The following is a 24,671-nucleotide window of genomic DNA, read 5'->3' as shown; positions in this document are numbered from 1 at the left end:
GGGGTTTTTTTCTCAAAAAGAGGTGCCCTCTCAAAAGTGAATGTTGCTTTGTTCATCTAAAAGCAAAGCACCAATCCTGATGAAGCTACATACCTTGCTGCACGTTCCGCAGAGTCTGCACCATGGAGAGCATTCATTGTCGTGTCTGTTCCATATATAGCACGCAAACTGGAAATAATCAATAATCAATTTATATTAATCAATTTTATCTCCCAGGAATCAATGCTTGAAAGTTAATTGACCAAGGACAACAATTTTTTTAAATAAATACCCTTCATTAAGCCTTAGTGGCTCTAGATCAGTGGGGTACACCAGTCGCAACAACTTATACTTGATAATAAGTTGGTAACCTATTTCTGCTTAAAGACACTGGACACTATTGGTCGTCGAAATTGCGAGATAATAATGAAAGAAAAAACACCCTTGTCACACAAAGTTGTGTGTGCTTTCAGATGCTTGATTTCGAGACCTAAAAATCTAATTCTGAGGTCTCGAAATCAAATTGGTTGAAAATTACATCTTTCTTGAAAACTATGTTACTTCAGAGGGAGCTGTTTCTCACAATGTTTTATACTACCAACAGCTCCCCATTACTCGTTACCAAGTAGGTTTTTATGCTAACAATTAATTTGAGTAATTACCAATAGTGTACACTGCCTTCCACAAATATTAAATCGGTTACCTCTCTGGTGCTTCTTCCTTTGCAATCTCCACATCTTTAGGTCCGATAAGATTGCGGACATCATGTACAACTCCTTCACCGGTATCCCCTTTAGTTAATACAAGGATGTGACACGGCCCACTCGACATGAACTGCACTAGGGAGTCAAAGTGCTCCTGGTGGGATAAACAAAAAATAATCCAAGATTCAACGAATGCAGAAAGGTATTATCACACCACCATAGATCAGTGTTGTTGACGCGAGTCTGTGACTTGGACTCAAGTCGCGAATTTCATTGACTTGGGACTTGACTTGACTTGAGGGGAAATGACTTGAGACTTGACATGACTTACACAAAAATGACTTGAAAGTTGAGAATTGGCTTGAATAAATTAGATTGTATGACAATGAATTGATTGAAAAACTTCCTCTAGCTATCGTGCGGGAATACCAATGGTCTACTTGAAGACGCTGCTCTAGAATTGCTAAGGTCATGGGTTTGAATCCCTTCGAGTAATATGCATGTGATTTTTGTTAACAGAACACGGGAAAGTAAAGAATATGCAGCGCTTAAGAACAGTGTATGGGTTAAACACACTTACACTATATTTTGAAACTGGTTGAGAAGATCACTGTCATTTCTACAAAGAGTGAAGCTCTGTGCTGTCTGATAAGAGATTATAAATGGAATTGCCCTTGAAGTAAATAATGGTATGAGAAACGTTCATGTACCTCTTCTTCATGTTCCTTGTAGAAGTCTCTAGCCTCGTCTTCTGACAACGTCTTCTCCTCCTGAGCGAGGACCTCTAGTCCATTCTCCACCAACTGCATTATAGGATTATTTCAAAGTAAATAAACAGTATAACATCAATCACGTTAACTGTTCGTGCCCCATTTTTTTTAGTGATAAATTTGGCATTGTTCACATTAATTGCTTACTAGTTTCTTACAATTTGTGACTGCCCCCAAAATAGGTCTTAATAGCACCCTTAAAGGAACTTTAACCAGGCTTAAAGGAACTTTAACCAGGCTTAAAGGAACTTTAACCAGGCTTAAAGGAACTTTAACCAGGCTTAAAGGAACTTTAACCAGGCTTAAAGCCACGCTTCTCATACCTTCTGGATAATCTCTTCCACTTTGCCTTCTTTGACTGCATCAGGTTTGACCAGGACAACGGTTACCTCCTTGGGTACAGGCTCTGCAAGACAAGATTTGTTCATCATCTTAAACATTCATCTCAAATTAAGAATACCAAAGACAATGGCATATGCACTGTGGTTGTCAGTCATTTTAGTTATTAACCATTTTTCTCAAGAGCAAAAGTTATCCGTAAATAGGTTCCAACATATCAACAAACATCAGTATGGTTGTGTAAAAATGAAACACAAATTAATATTTAATAGCTAACTCAACATTTAGGTTCCAATATATAAACTAACATGAGTATTAAGATTGTTTTTTTTTTTACTTTGGTGATGTAAAAAGAAGTATAAATTAATATTTAACAGCCAAACTCACATTTACACAATCTGTTTTAGAACATACTGAAAGGTAACTAAATGTACACTAAGAAAATCCTCAGTAACTACATTTGTAAATGTACAAGAAGAACATTTTTAGGAAATAAACCCAATGCCCATGTCAGTAATTAGAAGAAAGTAACAACTTAACAAATAAGAAACAAAAATTGTTCAAATGAAATGAAGCTCAAATTTACTTGCTAACAAAAAACAGGAAACCGGACTAAATAGCCTCAAGATTATTTAGTTGTTTATAGAACAACAGAAAATATGAACTAAAATTTCAAGGTTCACCAAAGAACAGTTCATATTGTTAGTACTTTGTTAATCCCATATTTACTGCCTGCTCTTGTTTTATTTTTTAGATGTATTCCTATTTGTCTTCTATTTGTGATGTTTTCCATTCAATGTTTTAAGAGTGTTATTTCATTTATTGTATTTTTGTAGACAATTGCCAAACATGCCAAATAAATAATAACAACCCTACACAAATTTTAAAGTTTAAAGTGGGAAAAAACTCGCAAAAAAATGAAATAAAAAACAAGTGAAAAGTAAAAATTTTAACAATAATGAAAAAACATGAAAAACAAAAGTAGCAGAACAAATAAAAAACAAAAATCAAAATAACAACTTCAGCCTAACATTGAAATGTATCTAATCACTTTCCTCCTACCAAAAAAAAAGAAAAGAAAACTAGAAAAAAAAGAGAGAAAAAAAACAAGTAAAATGAAAACAAAACTTAAATTCTAAACTAGACTACTACCTTGACCTGATCTAGACCTACTGCCCAAGTCCTGAATATCAGAGAACAATATCTGCACAGTGTTCTCACTGACTGGCCTAACGGATACATCCTCACACTTCTCTTCCCCACAGATTATATCACCGACTAGGAGGACAGAGTGTATTATCACAATATTATCACAACAAGACACAAAGAACATTTGTTTATAGAAGAAAGTTCATTCAACATAGGAATTGAAAACATATTTGGTGAGTTTTTGAGGGGTTGAGTAAATTGAATGAGTTTTTGAAGGGTTGAATAAATTGCATACAAATTCTAACACATACATGACATAGCATGCTTCTGAATTCAGGCATGAATTCACGGGTTAGCAAGGAATTTTAGCTTGTGCATGTGCGTACACCATATAACTCCTAGGCATTCTTCGCTTACACAGCTAATGCAGAAATTTGGCGTTTGCACAGTAAGCAGAGAATGGTGATCGAAAGCCTAGAATTGGTCGGTGAACAAAACCATGAAATTGGGCCCTGATTGAGTGGAAATAACCTGAACTGAACTGAGTTGGTGGAAATGATCTGTACATCACAAGTATCTCAAATACCAGAACATGTCTTTCAGACTCTGTTGTAACTATAGACCCTTTGGCAAGTACCCATTGCCCAAACGCTAACCCTGGAATGAGATGCATGCTGGTTTATCTATAGATGAAACTTGAGCGCTAGCTAGACCAGCATGCACCTCACACAACACCTACAGCGCACGTCCAGGTTTTTGCTATGAGGTCTTTGTGAATATGCGAAAAGAAAAAACTTGATAGAGTCCCGTCGATTTTTAAAATTGGTTAAGTAGGTGATATAAAGTATGGCTCTTACTTTGTGCTTCTTCATCGTGCTTGCGTTTCTCCACAGCCTCAATCTCAGCAGCAGCTTGCTCTTTAGCTTCCATGGCAATCAACAGAGGATCTTTAATCTATCAAGAAAAATGTCAAGATAAAACAAAGAAACACCTTTGAAAAATTTAACTGTGTAGTTATCAGATGAATCAGTCGCTGTACTTGGGACCTTAATTGTCTTTGCAATACATGTGTGATCATTTTTTAATGTTAAGGAACTTTTTTCTCTACGCAATTTTGTACACCATCCTCTCCTCTCATGAATGTTTCAAAGCTGACTTGACATAATAAACAATCACTGATGTCTGCATCGTCAGCAGTTATACAAATTAATTAATTCCTCAAGATACATTTGGAACAACCACTCATGGCCCAATTTCATAAACCAGACAATACTGCTTAGCAAATTTCTTGGCTAGGGACGAGCTAAATGTAGTGCAGCTGGGCGTCATTTGGTTGTATGTGTGCACAAAGACAGGGTCCAATTGTATCACGTTCATCCTGTTAACAGAGAGACCCAACTCATTATCAGAATTCAACTAACTAGGGTCACATTATATACATTGTCCGGCCAAAGCTATAGACCAATCCGTCGAAACAAAACTGGTAGCTATTGACAAAGTTTAACAACTGCTGTGTCTTTGTGTATAATCTAGACACTGGAGACACAGCAACAATGGCGCGCGCCATGTTCAACACTTGCGTGCCCGGAGTGGTGTATTCGTTCCAGAAAAACCAAACCCATTTAACGATTTTCTTAGGACAAGTTCAGATGTTTAGAGTGTGACTGAGCCTTGTACTCACCACTTTACGCTCTGCCCCCTCTTCCAGCACCCTGTGCTCATTAGCCAGCTGGGTTGTGATGGACTTGTTGAGAGCCGGTCCATTAGCACCGCGTACTACATCCACCAACTGTCCACTGCCATAGAACAGGAAGCATGGCTCACAGTGGCCACGGTACCTCTCCAGATTCTCAATGCTGTCTGCCTCAGCCTGAAAAAAAAATGTAATGATTAAAATCATGTTAGACAAGACAAAAGGCTATGCATGATGGAAAAAGTTAGTAACACCCGATTCAGACAGGTGTGCCAGAGTCGCGACAAACCAAATAAGTTCCGCCCGACTCTGGAGCGCCCAGTCTGAAATGGGTGTTAGGTTTGCGGTGAAACGTCAAGCAGTACAAACGTGGCCTTGGCCTCGAGAGACACAGCTTTTGCCTTGAAAATCACATCCATATCTCTGGCCTGTGGAATCAAAGACTCGGACTTGGTCCTGGAGGTTACGTCCTAAGCTGTTACACTTTCGTGGGGACTCTCAGGATCACTGAGTGGATATTTTCATATTATTGGCAGCTATGTCTCCTCAGCTAATTGTGTAAATTCAAAAGGAACATTCATAACTGACCCCAAAGAATTACATCTTGATGGGGAGGAGGAAAGTTTCTTTCAGAAAATATTCTCATTTTTTTAATCTCATAAAAGATCAATTTAAATGAGTCAAACAACCATTATATTTCAACCAGATATGAGGTTATTTTTTTAAAGGACTTAAAAATAAACATCTATGATGATTTTCTTTTTTCAAAAAGTGAACTCACTACGGCATATTTCAGTAGATCATCTCCAATTTCATTCTTTAGTCGTCTAAACAGACTGATAACAGCTGAGCAGGGACCACACCATCTCTGGTAGACATCAACAACTGAAAGAAAAATAGAAAGAAAATATAGGCAAAAGGTAAAGACAGTTTAGGCAAACAAACACAAACAAAAGGTTCGGAACTAAAAGTGTCAGATACTTCACGGAGGCAACAAAGGGGATCACCTCCATGCCCGGTTAATGTGTTCATTGCCTTAGTGCCCTTGAAATGCTACAATAGAAACTTTGGATTTGCTCATTTTACTGATTGGAAAATGCCTTAGTGCCCTTGCTTACAGGCCTGTAACTGTATACATGTAGTAAGTATTGAATTGATATTGGTTTAATTTAAAAATTCACAATATTAAAAATTGATTCTCCACAGTACGGTTTAAAAAAAGACGTCAAAAATATTGAAGAGGAACCACATCAACATCAACTGTGACATTTGATAGGCCTACTCTTTATCATAAGCTGTGTCTCACATCAATGCACAGTGGCAATGCACAATGTATTTTGCTTAGAGCGCTGGGCAAAAATTGTGAGTCCCAGGCAGGCGCGCCGAGCACCGCCCACCATGGCTTCAACACCGGTAACCTACCATATAAGCCTTCACCTCCCATAAGATCGTCCCATTGCTCTTGATTTAACACTTCCTTTTGAAGAGCAACTGCCTCTTTCTTGGCAGGCATCTTGACCACTTTTCACGTCAACTGCAAAATGTTTTTTTCTAAGGAACAATACAAATAGATTCAAATTAGCAAACATGGTTTAAAACTGCCTTCCACCATTTTAAAACACAGATAATTTATTTCAGCATGGTTTGAAGCTTTGAAAGGTGTGGATAATAGAAAGTAATTGTTGGTAGTAAACGTGAGTTTACAATATGCGTTTCATCTCGCCCCCTAATTACAAGCGCGCCTGCCCCAAAGTTGCCTCCAACAAGCTCACCCTTGTAATATAACAATCTTGCCCATTTGAAAAAGTCGCCCCATTTTGAGTATTTGGGTTGTTTTTTTCAAGATGTAGGCATGAAAAGAAAATCAACTATCCGGAATTTAATTGAACCTTCCTTTGTGCAAAATCAACCACGAGCAGTAGTTGCGACAGACCAGGGTTCAATTTCAACGCTCTGCTTACTCTTAGAGTCTTACTGCCGAATTCCCGCTTACAATTACATTACAAATACGTTCACGATTCCCCGGTCCTACCCTTCCTTGTGTAGTTGTAAAACTAAAAGCATAGAATGTCTAGGTAGTGCTTACGTGGAGTACGCATGCTCAGAAGACACAATTCATTGCTTACTGAAATACGCTTCAATAAAAGCTGAAGAATAACAAGAAGTTGCTAATATTAAATAAAAATTGGTGAATAAATTAAAATACTGTAGAGTACTGAAGGGCCTATTTAATTTTATTTTAGTTTATCGTAGCGTCATATGTTATCAACCCTCATATGTTTTCAAACCCAAACTTTGATTCCCGTTTACCGCGAGACTGTGCAAGCTCCAACGGTGACAGAAGCTCTGCTGTTTACTCACGGTCTGTATTTTCGTCAGGCTTAATCATGCTGAGAATTAAGTTTCCTGTCGAAGGTTAGGCTCAAACATGTATAAAATGATGAATTTTTGGTATACATCACTAGTGCATTATTATGCCAACATTCAAATGAGTCTAAGAAACATCATCCATGGGAAAGACAACGATAAGGGATAAAAAACAAGGGATAAAAAACAAGGACAAATCATGCGGGTCAGGGGTAACAAAAGAAAACCAAATTACTGTTGCTCGGAAGCATGCTGCCCCATGCATGACCAACAAACACAATGAACTCAGAAACAACAATGGGGAAGGGAAACCACACAGGGGATCGTTCACGACCTGCATGCAAACAAATTAAACATCTATTACGCTTTGTGGTTTAAACAATGATCCTTAAGAGGCGGAGAAATGTCATAAGAGGACAAATTACGAAACCAAATTACAGCAGCTTCGCGAATGATGGGTGGTATCGTGTCCCACAATCTTGGAAATCAATGGGAGGGTGAATAATAATATGTCTACATTAGAAAGACAATACAACAGATTGGTTTCTTACTCCTGAAACCAAACATTGCTGGTCTGAAATTGGGGGAAAACAGACTGTTTTGAAGTGTTTGTGTTTCAATGGGATTGATTGGGGTGTTTTACTGTCATGCCTTGCGGATTCTAACCGAAGCGAAGTAGCCATATATGTCTTGGGACAAAAATGTAATAAGTTTGTCTAATGTAAGAGTAATTGAATGAGCTTTTTTTTTTATATTTTGCATGCCATGCTAGCTTCTAAATATTCAATAAAATACCAACCAATGAAAGGTTTGAAAACATATGACGTCGCTCCAATGTCGTACATGCATTGGAACTGTAAATAGTGCTTTTTAGTGGGTTATCTCTCCCAACAGAAAACAAAACTTGGATAATCTTCTGCACGTCGCCACCAATTTATCCGCCGTTTATTTACTCAAAAATTGTTCCCAAACTTTTTAAGATTTCAACACACGATCGAGTGCAAGTGTCATTGTAAACAAGTTGGATAGATGATTTTTTTTAAATCGTTAATTTTTTTATTGTGAACAATTTTCCTGTTATCTGGTCATGAAGCCTGTTGTCGGTTGAACCATAGAGTAAGGATACTCTATTGTTGAACGTTGAACTGTCACTTCGTCAGTTTTCAATTTTAGCTGCCCACCTGGCCCTCCCCGTAGTGTAAGTGTGAGTGAATGCCCGATTTCACAAACTATTCATTCGACGCCGAGCGAGCTCGACGAACATGACGAACGAAGAATGCAAAGGGAAACCTCTTTATGACTGAGTACTATTATTAGTGTACGCCAACCAGTGGCCGATCTAGAGAAAGTATTATTATTAATTAATTATTAACGTATCTATTTCTTTAATTCCCATTGTATCAATATTCGCTTAATTAATTAAAACTTACATTAATTTTCACGAATCCAGTGCAGGAAGACTTCAAAATATGTTTACAAGTTCATCGTTTGTTGCTTAGTAAGGTCACGTGACCATTTTGGATCGTTACACTTGGTTTCTAGGTAAACTTTTAAACGTAGCTTAACTTTAACAGAGTGGTAGCTTAGTTGTTGTAGAATGTATTGTTGAATAAAAAATAACTTGTAAAAATAGCAAATTATAAAAATATTGGGTGTGAAACTAAAATAAATTGTTCTCATTATAAATAACGTGCATAATAACTAATACCCCAAACACCCCTACTTCTGTCACTTCGACGAATCTCGCTAGAAAGCACCGATGTTTCAAAAGAGGGCGCTCTTTGAAGGAGTTTGTAGTTGTTTTTTTAGAGTTCCCCGGCCGGTCGCAGGCTAGGCGGGGTTTGGGTTTTTTGTTGTGGGGGGGGGGGGGGGGGGGGGGGGCGGTGTCGCATGCAATTATGTCCTCTATGCAATACTATCCGGATATGCAATAATGTCCTCCGGACGGTTTTGCATATGCAATCGTGTCAGCCCGGACGCTGCTGCATAATGCAATTGTGTCCGCCCGGACACATTTGCATATGCAGTTGTGTTCGCCCCGGTGCAAAACCGTCCTTGCAGTAAATTAAACACCCTGGTCGACGGAACACGTTATCCATTTTTTTTACAAGCTAACAAAGTGCATGCCTTGAATGAAATGGGAAATGGTCGGCCGTTGGGTATTCGCTGCAATCATAAAATACGTGAATATTCATGCTGCATTAGTTCAGTGCATCCACGCTCGCTTTTTTACAGTAAAGTCATGTACATGTCCACTGGACGGTTTTTGCATAGCCCCGGACATGATTGCACATGCAAGTGTCCGGAGTGGACACTATTGCAAGGCGGACACAATTGCATCTGACACCGGCGCGGCGGCCCATGTCCCATGGGAGGACCGGCGCAATTTGTTTTTTTAGCACTTTTAAGTCTTAAAAGAACTGCCATCACCAGAAGATTTCCTGATTTTTTGGTAATATGTGGCAATTTTAGAGTGCAGACAAAAGAATTGCCATCAAGGGTTTGAGGCGGGGGCGAGGGCGGGGGGGGGGGGGGGTAAGTAATTGCCTTCACACACACCTGGCCCACGTCCCAGGGGTAGCAGGGTCAAGTAGGGAAAATAGTGCTAGACTCTGGATGGATATGAAGACTCACCGGGTGCCAATCAAATACCAATATTTTCTTTTATTAATTCAATATAAGACCATAAATAAAAACTTGAAACAATGACTACAGTCAGGACGTACACAAGTTTAAAGATGAATTCCCCAAATTTATTTTGGTCACAATAAAAAAACTGTTTTTTTTATGGTTGCCTACAAGTGTGTTTAACCAAAGAGGGCGAAGAAGCAAGATTGGAAACACTAGCTGCAATGTGAAGTAATCTCTGGACGCCACATTTCAGCAAGCAACTCTTTTGATGCAACACTTGCAACACTAGATTATAGTGCAGGCAATTTGCGGTCAATGATACATTTGCGCCAATGCATATTTCACATTCCAACAATACTAGCCCCAGTTCTCCATCTTGCACCTTCTGCACTCTACTCTTAGGCTGTAACAAATCATTAGAAGTAATGCATTAAATGGCAACTGCCACCGCTGAACATGCATTGATGAACTTATTAGTCATATTGCAAGGCCATGTGCTGGTCATCAAATCACACTATAAATGTGACCACATCAATTGTAATGTGATGGAGAGCATGTGTGTCTAATTTACCAGGGTTAGAGTACATTACCATGTACAGCCATTTATTAGGCCTGTGCAATGATCATGACCCAATTATCAGCCCTGCCATTTAATTACAGTAGTGAATTGAATATTTAGCCACTTAAATTCAAAATTCAGCAGCCAGACTTGTCACCAGAACTCGCACTCGGGAATCCATCACACCCATTCTTAAGGATCTACATTGGCTACCAATACGGGCTAGAATTGATTTTAAAGTTTTGGTTCTGACTTATCAATGTATCCATGGTATTGCCCCTGTTTATCTTCAAAAGCTTAGTTCAGGAGTACAAAACAACCAGGAATCTGCGATCTTCAAATAAATCCCTTCTGACCCCCCCCAGTTATCAAAACCAAGTCGTACGCTTCCCGCTCTTTCCAATATGCAGCAGTTCAGTTATGGAACAGTCTTCCAGAGGTTGTTAAACAGGCTGAGACATCAGAACAATTCAAAACCCGGTTGAAAACATATCTGTTTACTTTGTACAATAATTGTTGATTTCCTTTTACAGCGCATAGGGACCTCACGGTGATATGCGCTATATAAGAATGGTTTTATTATTATTATTATTATTATTATAATGGAGAACTTTGGGATGCTACGTTGAAGCAGACTTACAAGGTAAATTAACATTGTCTATCAGTGTTGTTGCAACAGTGGGCCGTGCCGGGCAAGCCTGCCCAAAACTAATTTCACCCACCACTCTGAGCAAAATTGGTGGGACTAATTGGATTTAGAGCCCACCAAATTGGTCTAGCTACAACTCCGTTGTTTAAGTTTACATAGTTCCGAGCATGCACACATAACTGAAAATTATGGATTTTATCTGGTAAATTTAAGTCTGCTGCAACCTAGCATTCCAACAGTCCTCCATTGGCAAAGCGGGAATTAACCAATCTCCCTTACAGGGACTTCCTTCCTCAATTGAATAAAATCCCTAAATATAATACATGATTAGTGCAGTTGAGTCACGATAAACCAACAGCATGCAACCAGTGCAAGTTGAATTTGGATGGATTTGAATTAGGATTCAGGGTTAGGAAAACAGACAAAAATCATGAAGCTGGTAAAATGTTAACCATGGTCTCCGCCAAATCACGTTCAGCCATGTTATGCACTTGGCCCCCTAATGGGTCACCTAACCCAAGATTGGCTTCAATATGAGCCTGCTCCTGCATTAACAAATTAGTTTGAATATGAACTGGATCGACGACTAAAGACATCATTGGAGGGGAAGTTTGGACAAACCTGATGATGTGTGGTTTTTGTTTTTGATGTGGTGAGACAGTTTTTGTTGGACCAATCGCACCGGGAGATAATATCTGTGCACGCCGCCGGTGATATCTATCCACATGAGCTGTCAATGAATGACCTTGCGTAAATGCCTTATCACACTGGGTGCATTTGTGCGGCTTCTCACCAGTGTGAACAGTCTGATGCCTGGTCAGGTCTGACCGATTAGTAAACGCCTTGTCACATTTGTGACAGCGATGGGGGCGCTCACCCGTGTGCGTCCTTATGTGGTATGCCAACGCGGATGCCCACTTGAAAGTCTTTGAACAGTGGACGCACTGGTAAGGTTTATCAGCAGAGTGTGTGCGAAGATGAGACTTAAGTGTCTGCTGGGATTTCATTGCACAGCCGCAGATATGACACAATAATTTTTTTGGTGGAGTTTTCTCTTTTGCTTTGTGCACTTGCTCGGGATGTTTCACTGAGATGTGCTGACCTAGGTTCCACTTATTGGTGAAGGACACATTACATAAATTGCACTGAAGGGTCGAATCCTCTCGGACATGGACACGGAGGTGATTCAAGTAGCTCACTTTCAGCTTAAAGCTCCTTCCACATTCATTGCATTGATGTCCCACTTCAGGGGGTTTGTTTTTATTTAATAATTTGATGGTGACACCTCTTGATTTTACACCCGCTGGCTTGAAGTCTCTTTTTTGTGTGTCACGTCTGTTTTTCAAATCAACCTCCTCCTCCTCCTCGTCACTTGCACTTTCATCTGAGGATTCCTCCTCGGAAGTACTCGTTAACGCTACTGATTCTTTAGGGATTTTTCTAAGTCTGCTCCTGCAGCACAAGTTAACTTGAACCCCAAGAGATCTTGATTTTCCAGAGTTAGATGAATTTTTCTCAAACCAGGGCTGCTCTACTCCGGCAAGTAGTGTAGCAAACTCAAGTCGGTTTGTTCTGTAATGAAATGGAATAGTCCTAAAATGGAATTATACTATATATATTTAATCTAAAAATGAGTTTGAACTTTAAAAAAACTATTCCTTGCTTTCAGAAGAAATACTAAAAATGTTATATAATTAGACACTTTTTTTGATCCTGTCTTTTTTCCTGAAAAAAGAAGAATGTAAATCATGGTTGTCCACCTGTAATCGAATTGATTCTTAAACTTTAAAGGTCCAAACATACATGTTATAACCATGGAGCAGTTGCTCCATGTTATAACTAAGGGAAGCGACGAGTTCTTAACCAGTCCGTTTAATACATGCAGGGTCGTTATATAGTGTCTGTTGTTTAACTGTCTGCTGGTGATGTTCCAAGGCAAGCAGCTAGAACAGCTGACACAGAGTCTTGGTGGTGAGAATTACCTGTAATATATCCAGCATATTGAGTTGTGATATAATAATAATGTTCAATAATAATAAGTTATTGAATCTATTTTTTTATATTAACTGAACAAAATTTGAAAGACACATTTCATTATTGTGGAAGTCTGCAAACCTTTACTAGATTATTTAGTAAATAGATTACATCCCCACCATGCACAGTTTCAAGTATAACCAGAGAGTAAGGACAGAGATAACTGATATTCCAAAATACTTGTTACCTTATTGTTTCTTCTAATGAAAACAAATGCTGCACAAATGCTTCAGGTGTTTTAAATCCACTTGACTTCTGCAGATCCACGAGTCGATTGGCAAGTTCAGAGTGTAAAACAAAAGTCCCATTTCTTGTTTCCATGATGAAGTGAAGAAATTTTCAGGCGTCAGTTCTTCATCACATCGCTACTTAATAGTGGATAACTTGTTTTGTATAGGAGTGTTGGGGGGTCGCACTGATGACTAAAAATACTGACAACTCACGACCCACGACCCCTCACGACAAATTTTTTTAAATGCACTTTAACAGAACAGTTGAACATAAGTCAACCGTTAAATATATCCGCAAGAGTCATATGCACCCAAATCACTTTCAAACTGTTGAATAATTGTATTTTTAACTGTTAAAAAGGTGTTTTTTACCCCGATTTTAGTAACGAACAGTAATATCCGCCATGTTGTCTTTCAACGCACTTGGACAATTCTATTATACCGCAGGGGTGATACAATATGCAAGATGATTATTTACCTTTTTGTTTTAATGTATTTCATGGAGTTTAAAACAATATTATATTTAAGTTTCCCCTTTTAACTTCGAATTCGAAGTGGCGGCTTAGTTACTAACAAGAAAGAAAAAATCAGCAGCTAAAACCAAAACGAAAAAATAAAACTCAGCCCTCAGAAATTATCTCGCCCCCTGCGGCATTTAAAAATTGTTGTCGTGAGTTGTCATGAGGGGTCGTGAGTTGTCGGTATTTAGTGCGACCGGTGTTGGGTAAAGGCAAAGATGTACGGTATCTGGTACACACATGTTCCGTCCCAACTTGATAATCGTCCCAACTATAGTTGGGACAGGTCCCAACCATGCAAAGTTTCAAATCCTACTTAAACTTAGTCTTGGCCCAAGACTATGGTGCTTGATTCTGGATAGTGTACTACGCGCGGTTGAATCGCCAAAGTGCGCCCGCCACGATATAATTTAGTTAAATGGACGGCTTGAAATAAATCCAAAAGCGAAATTAGATTTTGTATTTCTCATCAAATGACATTTCATTTCAGACAGAAAAATTTCAAGGGATGTTTTCTACTACCATCATCATTAGACCATTTTAAGTAAATCTGTGATCTCACGATTTTTTTGTCTTACCACAGATCTGTAATGTTTGTGGCAGTGGACACTATTTGGTAACTACAGATGTTGATAATATAAAACATTGTGAGAAACGGCTCCCTTTGAAGTAATGTAGTTTTTGAGAAAGAAGTAATTTTCCACAGATTTGATTTCGAGACCTCAAAATAAGATTCTGAGGTCTAGAAATCAAGCATCTGAAACCACACAACTTCGGTGACAAGGGTGTGTGTTTTTCTTTTATTATTATCTCGCAACTTCGACGACCAATTGAGCTCAAATTTTCACAGGTTTATTATTTATGCGTATCATGTTGAGATACACCAAGTGAGAAGACTGGCCTTTGACAATTACCAAAGGTGTCCATTGTCTTTAAGCTTGAACTTTTTTAATAATACAACATATGAAACAAATAATTTGACATCAAACTACAAAACAAATTTAATGCACTTAATTTTATTTAACTGAAAGTTATTTAACTGAAAGGAATTTTAAAACAATACCACTAGATTTTTCACTTTGGATATAATGCAAGTAGAAATTAACTTCACGTTTTGAATTTTGACCAAACTAGGATCATCTACAGTTTAATCCGTATGGAAAGTATTATCGGAATGGGTTTTTTAAAAGAATTATATCAATGGTTCACTCTTCACCATTTGAGCAACTCTACATTTATCTTCTTGTATTGTCAACTCAAATGTAAATAAAATCTTATTGCAAATTATCATCCCTGTTTGTAGCTGATAAAGTGTTTTTTGGGGGTAAAAATAGTGTTACAGTTAATGCAGTACTACATTACTGTAACTTTTTTTTTAAACTGCCATTTTCAACACCCTGATTCCAAAACAATCCCACACCCAAATCAACCCCAACATTAAAACTTCAACCCATCCACAAAACCCCAACCCCAAAAGCTCATCCCCAACCCATCCACAAAACCCCTTCCCTAACAACAAAACCTCATCCACAAAACCCCTTCCCAAAACCCCAACCCATCCACAAAACCTGATCCCCCATCCCATCATGACCATCCACAAAACCCCTTCCCAAACCCCAACCAATCTACAAAACCCCATCCCCAACCCATCCGCTAACCCCTTCCTAAACCACAAAACCCCATCCCCTTCCCTAACCACAAAAACCCATTATCCCAACTCATCCACAAAACCCTATCCCCAACCCACAACGCAACCCCAACCACAAAATCCCATCCCCAACCCATCCACAAAATCTCATCCATAAAACCCCATCCCTAACCCACACTGCAACCCAAACTACAAAAAATCCCATCCCACTAAAACAATCTAAACTCGGTCACAAAACCTGTTGTATTCAGGTAATTAGAAAACATTCCAAACAGCTGACCCGCCAAAAACTAGAATGAAATCTGAGGTTTAGTGGTCTAAAAATATATTTGATTGCTTTAGCCGAGTATTGAGTGGACTATTTTTTAAATATAAGCAGCTAGCATTGAGGATTTATTAAAGGCACTGGACTCTTTTGGTAATCACTGTTAGCATAAAAACTTACTTCCTAACGATCAATGATAGCTGTTGATAGTTAAAGACATAGTGGAAACGGCTCCCTCTGAAGTAATGTAGTTTTTGAGAAAGAAGTAATTTTCCACTAAAATATTTGGTCAGTTACTTTGGCATGTTTGGGGGGGGACGTGGCATGGCCGAGTTTCATAAGACTGTTTAGCAAAAAATACTGCTTAGCAAATTTCTTTGCTAGGCAAACATTGAGAGGAGCACAAGTCAAATTAATCATAACAATGTAATCTTAACGTAATTTTGGCAGGTTACCTGTTTCTGTGAAGCAAAATTTTCTGTGCTTAGCAAAGTTTTTTTGCTTACAGGCTTTATGAAATTGGGCCCTAAATTGAGAATCTTGATTACTTCACTCCTGCCTCAATATGGCCAGAGCTGTGTATCGAGTTACAACAATAGAGGGACCAGTTCATGGTTGCTGTGTACAAATTATTAGTCTCCAAATGCACAATCAAATGCAGCACAACCCAGCAGGCAGACTAGTCTGGCACCTCGTATTGCCCATGAGGTTGTAGGGCCGGGACACAAAATGGCTTCTATTAGTCAGTTGTCGCAACGGCACTGGATAGGGCTAGCTAGCTCTCTGTATTTACCGGCACTGTGTCTGGTAAGGGTGGATCATCATCACCTAGTGTTGATGTTCTGCGTTGGCTGAAGACACCCTGTAATTAAAGGTACATTCAAAGTAAGGTCAATTTAAAGGGACACGGTGTCCTGGATTGGTCGAGTTAGTCTATGAAAAGCATTTGAAACTACTCTTATGAAATGCATGGTTAGAAGTGGAATTTAATATGCTTTAAAACTGCACGGTCTGCCATTTTATGCCATTCACAGTGTAAAAGAAAAACGAGGCATATTTGTTTGGACCACTATTCTACTTATAAAACATCTGTCTAACCATATGCATTTCATAACAGACGGTTTCAAATGCTTTTCCAAGACCAATTCACACGATCAAATTAGGCAAAGTGTCCCTTTAAACTGTTCTTAAAAATTAAATATTAGAGGAATATAATATCCAAGTCTTAAATAGCACACGTATCTACCAAACAAGGAACTCAAGGCGCTGAGTATATACAAAGTTTCAGAAAGATAGGTTATTGAAGTGATGAATTCTGAGACCCAATTATTTAGCACATTATAAAGGTTTACAAGGTGCTCTGGCGCATACAGCAGCCACAGCCAGGAACACCGGGGTGAACCCCTTCTCTATTCGATAAGTGCACTGGGTTATTTTACTTAACACATGGGACCAACAGCTTTACGTCCCATCCGAAGGATGAAGCAATGGTTAAGTGTCTTGCTTAAGGACACAAGTGTCACGGCTGGGGATTCTAACCCTGCTGATCAGAAACACCAGAGTTTGAATTCGGTGCTCTTCACCGCTCGGCCATGACACTTCCAGAAAGATATGCAGTTGTTTGTTTGTTGGGCTACTTTCTAGAACTATAAGGTTCGTACCTTGTTCCACTATCCTCTCTTAGTATTGCGGACTTAATTAAAACAAAAATGATAATTTGACAATCTATTATTAACATCTATTATTGACAATCCTTGCCAAATTAATGAGTCGTTGATTAAAAAAATTAAAAAATTAAAAATATTGTCAAAACAAATGTGATATACTTTGTTTCGATAAAGTACCTGAACGAAAAACTTGCCTTGAAAACGTGTTTCCAGTCAATTTCTTCATCGTAGTGCACTTTACTAAGATTGTCAACATGGGCTCTTACCGCATGGATGTTCTGGCTTAACCCAATGCGATGAAACAAATCAAACATCTTCAATGAACTCTTTTCACGCCTCATTTCAATTCCAACAACGGCCGGCCAGAACTTGTAAATCTGATGGCTGTTCGCATACAGCATCATAGCAACAGTGACTCCGGCTTTCAAGTTCCATTTTTTTTTGGCTTCTTTGTTAGTTAAACGCGGCCTGCACGACAGAAGAAAAAACAATAACAACTTTATGTCAAGCAAACCCATTATTGTTATTGTATCATGAACACACAATGATGTAAAGAAAATTCGAATCCCACCCCAAAAAAAAGACAATTTCTTGACTTAATGGTGGCAGTGGAAACATGAGGGAAGTTAAATCAATGGTTAAAGGAACACATTGCCTTGGATCGGACGAGTTGGTCTATAAAAAGCGTTTGAAACGGTTTTTATGAAATGCATATGGTTAGAAAGATGTTTTACAAGTACAATATAAAGATCCACACCAGTATCACTCAAAATTGCACGTTTTCCTTTTTTACGTCGCGAACTAACATGGTCGGCCATCAATGGTAGTAAAAAATTTGACTCCCATAAATGGCTGACCGTTTTAGTCGACGAGATAAAAAGAAAACCATGCAATTTCGAGGAATATTAGTGTAGATCATTGTATTTTACTTTCACAACAACTTTCTACCCATATATATGCATTTTTATAACAAACGGTTTAACAGAACGCTTTTTATAGACCAACTCGACCGATCCAAGGTAATGTGGTCCTTTAATGAAAGAGTTTAGTACAACTATCGCATGAAAACTGGACTATACTAATTATTTTTTGTTAATTACTACTCCCTTCATTTAATCTCAAATGTTTAATTACCATGTTGTGTCACTGTAACATCACACGTACCGGCTTGCTTTTCCTGTTTTGCGTCGTTCATGTTGGTGCATCAATGTGGACAATGAGGGCATCATACCCGTAAGGGTTGTCGTCGTAAATGGCATCTTGGTGGTCACCTCCTCCATAACATTTGACCACTTAAACTTCTTTAAATTCTCCACGGTAACTTCAGAAGTTAGTGGCAATATCCGCTTTGGGGGTCTTCCGACTTCGACAAACTCTTGATGTATTTGTTTTTGCACAAATTTATGAATTGCCTTCCGCCCACCACGAAGCTTATACATACAAGCTACAGCCTTGTCGTAATGAGCATTTTTTATGTAAGTGATGAGTACTTCCTGAAAAATAATCATAAGAATCTCTTCTTAATTACTCATTCTCACTTTGTGTATCAATGTAAAAATGTGAAAATAGAATTAGCTGAATGCAAACTGCTTATTAACCAAAAGGACCTGTGGCATAAATACATGTAGGCTCTGCTCGGTCAAACGTCAGGCCATTAGTGTAAATGTCATCAGGGTTGCGCGTAGCTAGACCAATTTCAGTGGTGGGTAATAAATCCAATTATTTTGAATTCCAATATGGGCGAGCCGATCAACAAAATTATTCATATTTAAAAATGGGGCCAATATTGCTGAAGTGCAAGCTCCAGGCATGATGCCAGGTTTCCAAACTGTCTGTTTTAGGGGCCATGCATTTAATTTATTATGGCCTTTTGACTGTGCTCTATTTCTCTGTGATATATGACTCCTCATCAATTAGTGTCTCAGATCAATGCACAGTGGACACTACATTGGACGTCATGACCACTCATTGAAATATACAATTCCTGAAGCATCCATTGACCTACAAGTTCTCCTTCTATTCACGCACTGTGAAGATTTGGAACCAGTTGCCCACAGCTGCTGTCCTGGCTACATCACCCACCGCCTTCCAGGAAGCCGCCCTGCCTGCTATCAAAGGGATGAGGCTACAGGTTGGTTCCAGGCTCCTCTAAATCTCCTAGTCAAGCTTTTTAACCTGCACCCAAATTTTTGTTGGATTTTGTCAACTTCTTGTGCTTTTGTCCGCACTTTGTCTATTTGTCTATTTTCTTTCTTCACCTGCACCTTACCGCTGTGATGCCACGCTGCACCCATCCCAGTTTAGCCAAGTTTGTGCTGCAAAAGGATCACACAACTCAAGACTCAAGGCAATCTTTTGACTTATTCTATGGAAAATCTACTGTGGCACTAGTCGCAGGGCCTTAATGATCGTACCTTGAGGGAACTTCTCTGCACCTTGGGTTTGGGCTCCTCGTCTACCTCCATCCTTGCAACTTCTTCATCATGCTCAGGATCATATTCAGAAATGCCGTCCCATGTTGGTGACAAGTCACCATGAACAGGTTCCTGCAATTCAAGTAACAATTTTATGAGGTTTCTGCAACAGGTAAAGATCCGGGCACCTTTGGTTGTTTCTTATTTATTTAAAGGGAAGGTACACGTTTGGTACTCAAAACATAAAAAAACTGACTTGGTAACGAGCATTGGAGCGTTGGTAATATAAAACATTGCGGGAAACGACTCCTTCTGAAGTAACTTAGTTTTTGAGAAAGAGGTAATTTCTCACTAAAACATTAAAAGACTTCTAGCAGGAAGTCTTTTATTCCTATCTGAAAGCACACAAATTCATCCAACAGTGAGAACACTGGTCTTTGACAACTAGCAAACGTGTTCAGTGCCTTTAAGCCCCACTTAACATGACTTGGAACATAAAGCCTAAATGATGTACAACAGTAGTGCAATAATTTTAATTGAATGCCTGCACTAAACAAAGAACATTTTAGTTAGTGGAATTGAGAAATCTTTTTTTATGCAAAATGATAGACGATTTAAAACTATTCCTTTAGAAAAAGAACATAAAATGTTCAGTTTGACTTTGGACATAAAAAACGTATGGTTTAATCTGGGGGGGGGGGGGGGTGGCTCTCACAAATTTTTGTAACAGTTGTAGGGTTAACCTAATATTTTCTGCACAACTTTATATTGGCATTCTGTCACTTCTGCGCAGTCAAGTTTGCAATTGCTTCCGAGTTGGATTAGGGGCTCCTATTTAGAAGTCCCTTTTCAGAAACTACTGCACACAGAAGTGACACTGTGACGGAACGTTAAATCTGTGCAGACGACAATCGCGTATACCACGCCCACAGACACCTGTTGAATGAGGTGCTTGCTGGTCTAGTTAGCACTCAAGTTTTATCGTTTAAAAGTAAGCACTTGCGCAATGGGTATTTGTGAAAAGGTCTACGAAAGTGCTACATAAAATTTTGCGAGGGCCCTCTTGCAGTCGACAGATAAACACTATGCGACCTTACGACCTACATTCACATTGTAATGTTATGTACAAGAGTTCAATGGCAAATTTCTATAATCAGTTTGAACAATGGAGCAATAACAGGTTGAACTGGGGGTGACTTTGTCGGGGTCGGCTCTGGTGGGGGGCGACATTGTGGGGGCGACAAAAGCGACATTGTTCTGGGTGGATAGTGAAATTTGATATTCGGTTAACTGTTGATCAACTATTCGAAATTCACCGGATATTCAAATATTTATTTCTCCACTAGTACTTTCGTGAGTAAGGTAGTGAGCGCCAGGACCGCTAAAAGGGCGCTATTTGTTTGTGGTCATTCGTGACCCAGATCTTGTGACCCATTAATTGTGCGTTAGAAAACCGGGTGACATATGGCGGTTTGATATGAGTTTTAGACAGTGTCTACTTGCACCACCCTGTCTGATGTCCTGCACAGCACAGTTGTATTGCCAGCGTCATTTACACATGTATATTACACGTAGGCCTATCCCTATAGCACTTTTTTCTTCAAGTTCAGGCCCTTTTCGTTAACCTGGAGTCACTTATTCCTACTGCTTGAGCACCAATCAACCACCCATAGCTTTACGTCCAAACTTGTGGATTCTGCTGATGAGTAAACCAACGAAAAATTTCGAAATAAGGAGTAGGCCTACACACTACAGCGCCCCGCCCGGTTAATACCAAAATACGAAACCTACCAAAACCTAGACCCAGTAACTGGGGCGCTGTATTCCTTTTTTGAAAATTTGACATTTTCTGTCATAACCAATACAAGGTTACTGGGTCTAGGTTAGCCCCACTTGCGTGGCCAAGGCTAGCTGAATGCTAGCCCTATATAGGACTCTTCCTCTGTACACAGATACAGAGTCCTAACTATTAAGGCCTGTTTCTGGGGCGGACAAATTTCAAAGCTTCATAACTCAAATCTTACCTGCAACAAGCCACTAATTTCAACAGATTCAAATTCCATGGCGGCATATATTTTTCTGCGGTGGGTTTTGGTCCTCATATTTTCCTCACAAATCCGTCATTTTTGTGAAATAATGCAGCTTCTAACGTTAAAAAATTTCAGTTTCGATTGTTTTCTCACACTACAGTGTTGTCTGTTGTCGTGCGTAAGCGTTACATTCACACGCAAGACGCATGATGCAAGCTTAGCTTAGAAGCATGAATTCTTGGTCACCGTATCTTGGCTGCACAGCGTTAACACGAAACACAATTCAACATTTGCACGTCGTGCGTCTTGCATACACACGGCAGACTGTTGTTAACTTACTTGAACTTACTTGAATCCACCGACGCTATCACACAACTGGGGAGGAGACGGTGGTTCTGGTTACTGGGGCAGACAGCTTAGATAAGCTTATGTAGAGCCCCCCGACGTTCTTTAGGAATTTATCCACATGTCCCTTGAAAATGTTCACACTTGAAGCTTCAATTGCTTTTCGAGGGAGAATGTTCCAGTAGTTGACCACTCTCTGGGTAAACCAGAACTTCCTGAGGTTGAGGTTGGATCTTGATTTGTACAGTTTAAGTTGGTGACCCCTGTGCTGCATGGTTGACAAATCAAAGAAGTGTTCAGGGTTCAAGCCCTCAAGGCCCCTGAGTATCTTAAAGGTCTCGATAAGATCTCCTCGCAGCCTCCTGCACTCCAGGGTGGTCAATTTCACTTCCCTGAGTCTGTGAACGTAGTCTAGGTGAGATAGACCTCCAATCATTCGCAATGCTCTCTTTTGCACTCTTTCTATTAGGTCAATGTCCCTTTGAAGATGAGGCCTCCACGCCTGAACACAGTAATCTAGGTGTGGTCTAACCAGTTCTTTGTACAGTCTGATGATTGTTGTTTTGTCTTTGTTCGTAATGGTTCTGTTGATTAGCCCCAGGGCTCTGAATGCGCTTTTGACTGCCTTTGCACAGTGGGTACTTGCATTTAGTGACTGATGGATGATTACCCCAAGATCTCTTTCTTCACTTACTGTCTGAATTATACTGTCACCAATGGAGTAGTTGTGCTTGATGTTACTATGCCCGAAGTGGAGGCACTTGCATTTGTCAATATTAAATAACATTTGCCAGTCATCAGACCACCGGTAAAGGCGATCGAGGTCGTCCTGAAGAGCGCGAGCATCTGCTGGGGTTTTCACTTTTCTGAAGACCTTGGTGTCGTCAGCGAACTTCAGGACCGAACTCAAGATATCCTCATCAATGTCGTTGATGTAGATGATGAACAACAACGGGCCAAGAACAGAACCTTGGGGGACACCGCTTTTAACTCCTGACCACTCCGATTGGGCCCCGTTCACCACCACCCTCTGTTGTCTGTCAGACAGCCATGCCTTAATCCAAGCAGCAGTTGAATCACCTATCCCATGTGATCGTAGTTTAGTCAGTAACCTCTGGTGTGGAACTCGGTCGAAGGCTTTACGTTAGAGTAGTTTCATGAAAATGATGGATTTGTGAAGAATAACTTACGATCAAAACCCACCGCAGAAAAACATATGCTGCCATGGAATGTGAATCTGTTGAAATTGGTGCTCTCTTGCAGGTAAGATTTGAGTTATGAAGCTGTGAAAATTTTCCGCCCCAGAAATGTACCCTGATGTCCAGGACGTCACTGTAGTACAAAACGAAAGTGTAAGGCCGCCAGGGCTAGCTGAATGCTTGCTAGAATAGAAGGTAGCCTTGGCCACACAGGTCTTCAAGTGGGGCTATTAATATAATAATAATAATAATAGTAACACTTGTAATGCGCACATATCCACCCTGCTGGGTGTTCAAGGCTGGGTATTGAATTGGTGGGTTTCGTACGACGAGTTCTGGACTGGAGTAAACAGAATACATACCCTTGATTCTCCTTCTCCTCCTTCTCCTTCATGGCTGTGTGGCTGCTGTGTGGTGGAGTCTGTTAGATTCTTGGGAATTCCGTTTTGAAAGTCGATCTTCGTATTTGGTTTAATCATTATCCTAACCACAAAGTTTACAAACCCAATACTTTTTTTTCTTTTTTTTTTAATTTTTCTTCCGTAGAAATATACCACTTTTCTGCATTCTGGGCACATGATACCTTCTTCAAATTCGAGATTTGTCAAATTAAGACAATTGATCGCACTCTCTTGTGTTAGAATTGATTTGATCTTATGTTTAATTAGGAAGTTTGTTCTTTTGCAAAAAAAACAGTTAGTCGCCATTTTGCTAGTTTGTTGTACATACGACTGTTTACTGGCACTCCTCCTCTGCTCGGCGCTGGTGTACGACTGTTTGCTGCCATGTCTATGGCCACCATACAACAATAAATCGTCGACAAACCAACTTCACACTGTCGGGGCCGCGCCGGGAGTCGACTAGTCTTGGCCCAAGACTATGGTGCTTGATTCTGGTCCAGAATCAAGCACCATAGTCTTGGGCCAAGACTATTCCAAACTGTACCAATGGGTTGACTGTCCCAACTCGGTGTAGTGGGATAGGCCCGGGCCCGGGTTGATAATTATTTTAGCTGAGTGGTAGGGATGGTCTCCTCATAGAAGATGGGACAGTCGTTACTCTAGTGGGGTCCCAACTGTAGTAATGACTGTCCCAACTGTAGTGGGGATAGACCACATTTATTTTATAATATTTTATCTGGTAGGGATGGTCTCAACAAGGTCTCAACTATAGTTGGGACAGTCATTAGTACAGTTAGGACAGTCGTTACTCTAGTTGGGACCCCATGTCCCAACTGTAGTAATGACTGTCCCAACTGTAGTGGGGATAGACCAAATTTATTTTATAATATTTTATCTGGTAGGGATGGTCTCAACAAGGTCTCAACTATAGTTGGGACAGTCATTGTACAGCTAGGACAGTCATTACTCTAGTTGGGACTCGCAGTCCCAACTAGAGTAATGACTGTCCCAACTGTAGTGGGGATAGACCAAATTTATTTTATAATATTTTATTTTGTAGAGATGGTCTCAACTATAGTT

At 39.6% G+C, this 24,671-nt stretch overlaps 3 protein-coding genes across 4 annotated transcripts in view; all 3 read right to left on the bottom strand.

Moving 5' to 3' along the window:
* Positions 1-8,567, bottom strand: part of LOC117291522 (thioredoxin domain-containing protein 3 homolog) — a 28,016-nt gene extending 19,449 nt beyond the window's left edge. The window contains exons 1-10 of the mRNA XM_033773298.1: positions 8,432-8,567; positions 6,057-6,185; positions 5,416-5,519; positions 4,623-4,811; positions 3,799-3,895; positions 2,945-3,070; positions 1,777-1,859; positions 1,394-1,486; positions 683-837; positions 94-168 (exon numbers count right to left, since the gene is read on the bottom strand). Coding sequence (XP_033629189.1) covers positions 94-168; positions 683-837; positions 1,394-1,486; positions 1,777-1,859; positions 2,945-3,070; positions 3,799-3,895; positions 4,623-4,811; positions 5,416-5,519; positions 6,057-6,147 — 1,013 coding nt within the window. The 5' untranslated portion in view covers positions 6,148-6,185; positions 8,432-8,567. The remainder of the gene's footprint in view (positions 1-93; positions 169-682; positions 838-1,393; positions 1,487-1,776; positions 1,860-2,944; positions 3,071-3,798; positions 3,896-4,622; positions 4,812-5,415; positions 5,520-6,056; positions 6,186-8,431) is intronic.
* A 2,172-nt stretch (positions 8,568-10,739) lies between these two features.
* Positions 10,740-13,208, bottom strand: LOC117291946 (zinc finger protein 37-like). The gene is made up of 2 exons (XM_033773968.1): positions 13,062-13,208; positions 10,740-12,412 (listed from the first exon to the last, which is right to left on the bottom strand). Exons 1-2 carry the CDS (start codon positions 13,193-13,195, stop codon positions 11,269-11,271), a joined length of 1,278 nt encoding a protein of 425 aa, XP_033629859.1. The 5' UTR covers positions 13,196-13,208; the 3' UTR covers positions 10,740-11,268.
* Positions 13,209-15,751: 2,543 nt separating this feature from the next.
* On the bottom strand, positions 15,752-24,126 carry LOC117291906. 2 transcript variants are annotated; one of them, XM_033773911.1, is made up of 5 exons: positions 23,553-24,126; positions 19,617-19,748; positions 18,367-18,695; positions 17,469-17,670; positions 15,752-16,397 (listed from the first exon to the last, which is right to left on the bottom strand). In XM_033773911.1, exons 1-5 carry the CDS (start codon positions 23,895-23,897, stop codon positions 16,311-16,313), a joined length of 1,095 nt encoding a protein of 364 aa, XP_033629802.1. In that variant the 5' UTR covers positions 23,898-24,126; the 3' UTR covers positions 15,752-16,310. The 2 variants fall into 2 exon arrangements, with proteins under 2 accessions (XP_033629802.1, XP_033629801.1); XM_033773910.1 differs by having other exon boundaries at positions 17,397-17,670; positions 23,553-24,119.
* Between the last annotated feature and the right edge of the window lie 545 nt (positions 24,127-24,671).

This window comes from Asterias rubens, chromosome 6 (genome assembly GCF_902459465.1).
Source record: "Asterias rubens chromosome 6, eAstRub1.3, whole genome shotgun sequence".
NCBI lineage: Eukaryota > Metazoa > Echinodermata > Asteroidea > Forcipulatida > Asteriidae > Asterias > Asterias rubens.
This window is presented reverse-complemented; position numbering and strand designations above follow the sequence as displayed.

Bases quoted from the DNA above. Each gene is read 5' to 3' on its own strand.
- LOC117291906 (XM_033773910.1), bottom strand. From the start codon at position 23,897: ATGGCGACTAACTGTTTTTTTTGCAAAAGAACAAACTTCCTAATTAAA. The intron at 18,696-19,616 runs GTACGATCATTA...ATTATTTTTCAG, and splicing joins TGCAGAGAAGTTCCCTCAAG to GAAGTACTCATCACTTACAT. The intron at 16,398-17,396 runs GCAAGTTTTTCG...CTTTAATTACAG, and splicing joins ACTGGAAACACGTTTTCAAG to GGTGTCTTCAGCCAACGCAG.
- LOC117291946 (XM_033773968.1), bottom strand. From the start codon at position 13,195: ATGGAAACAAGAAATGGGACTTTTGTTTTACACTCTGAACTTGCCAAT. The intron at 12,413-13,061 runs GTAACAAGTATT...ATTTCATTACAG, and splicing joins TCATTAGAAGAAACAATAAG to AACAAACCGACTTGAGTTTG.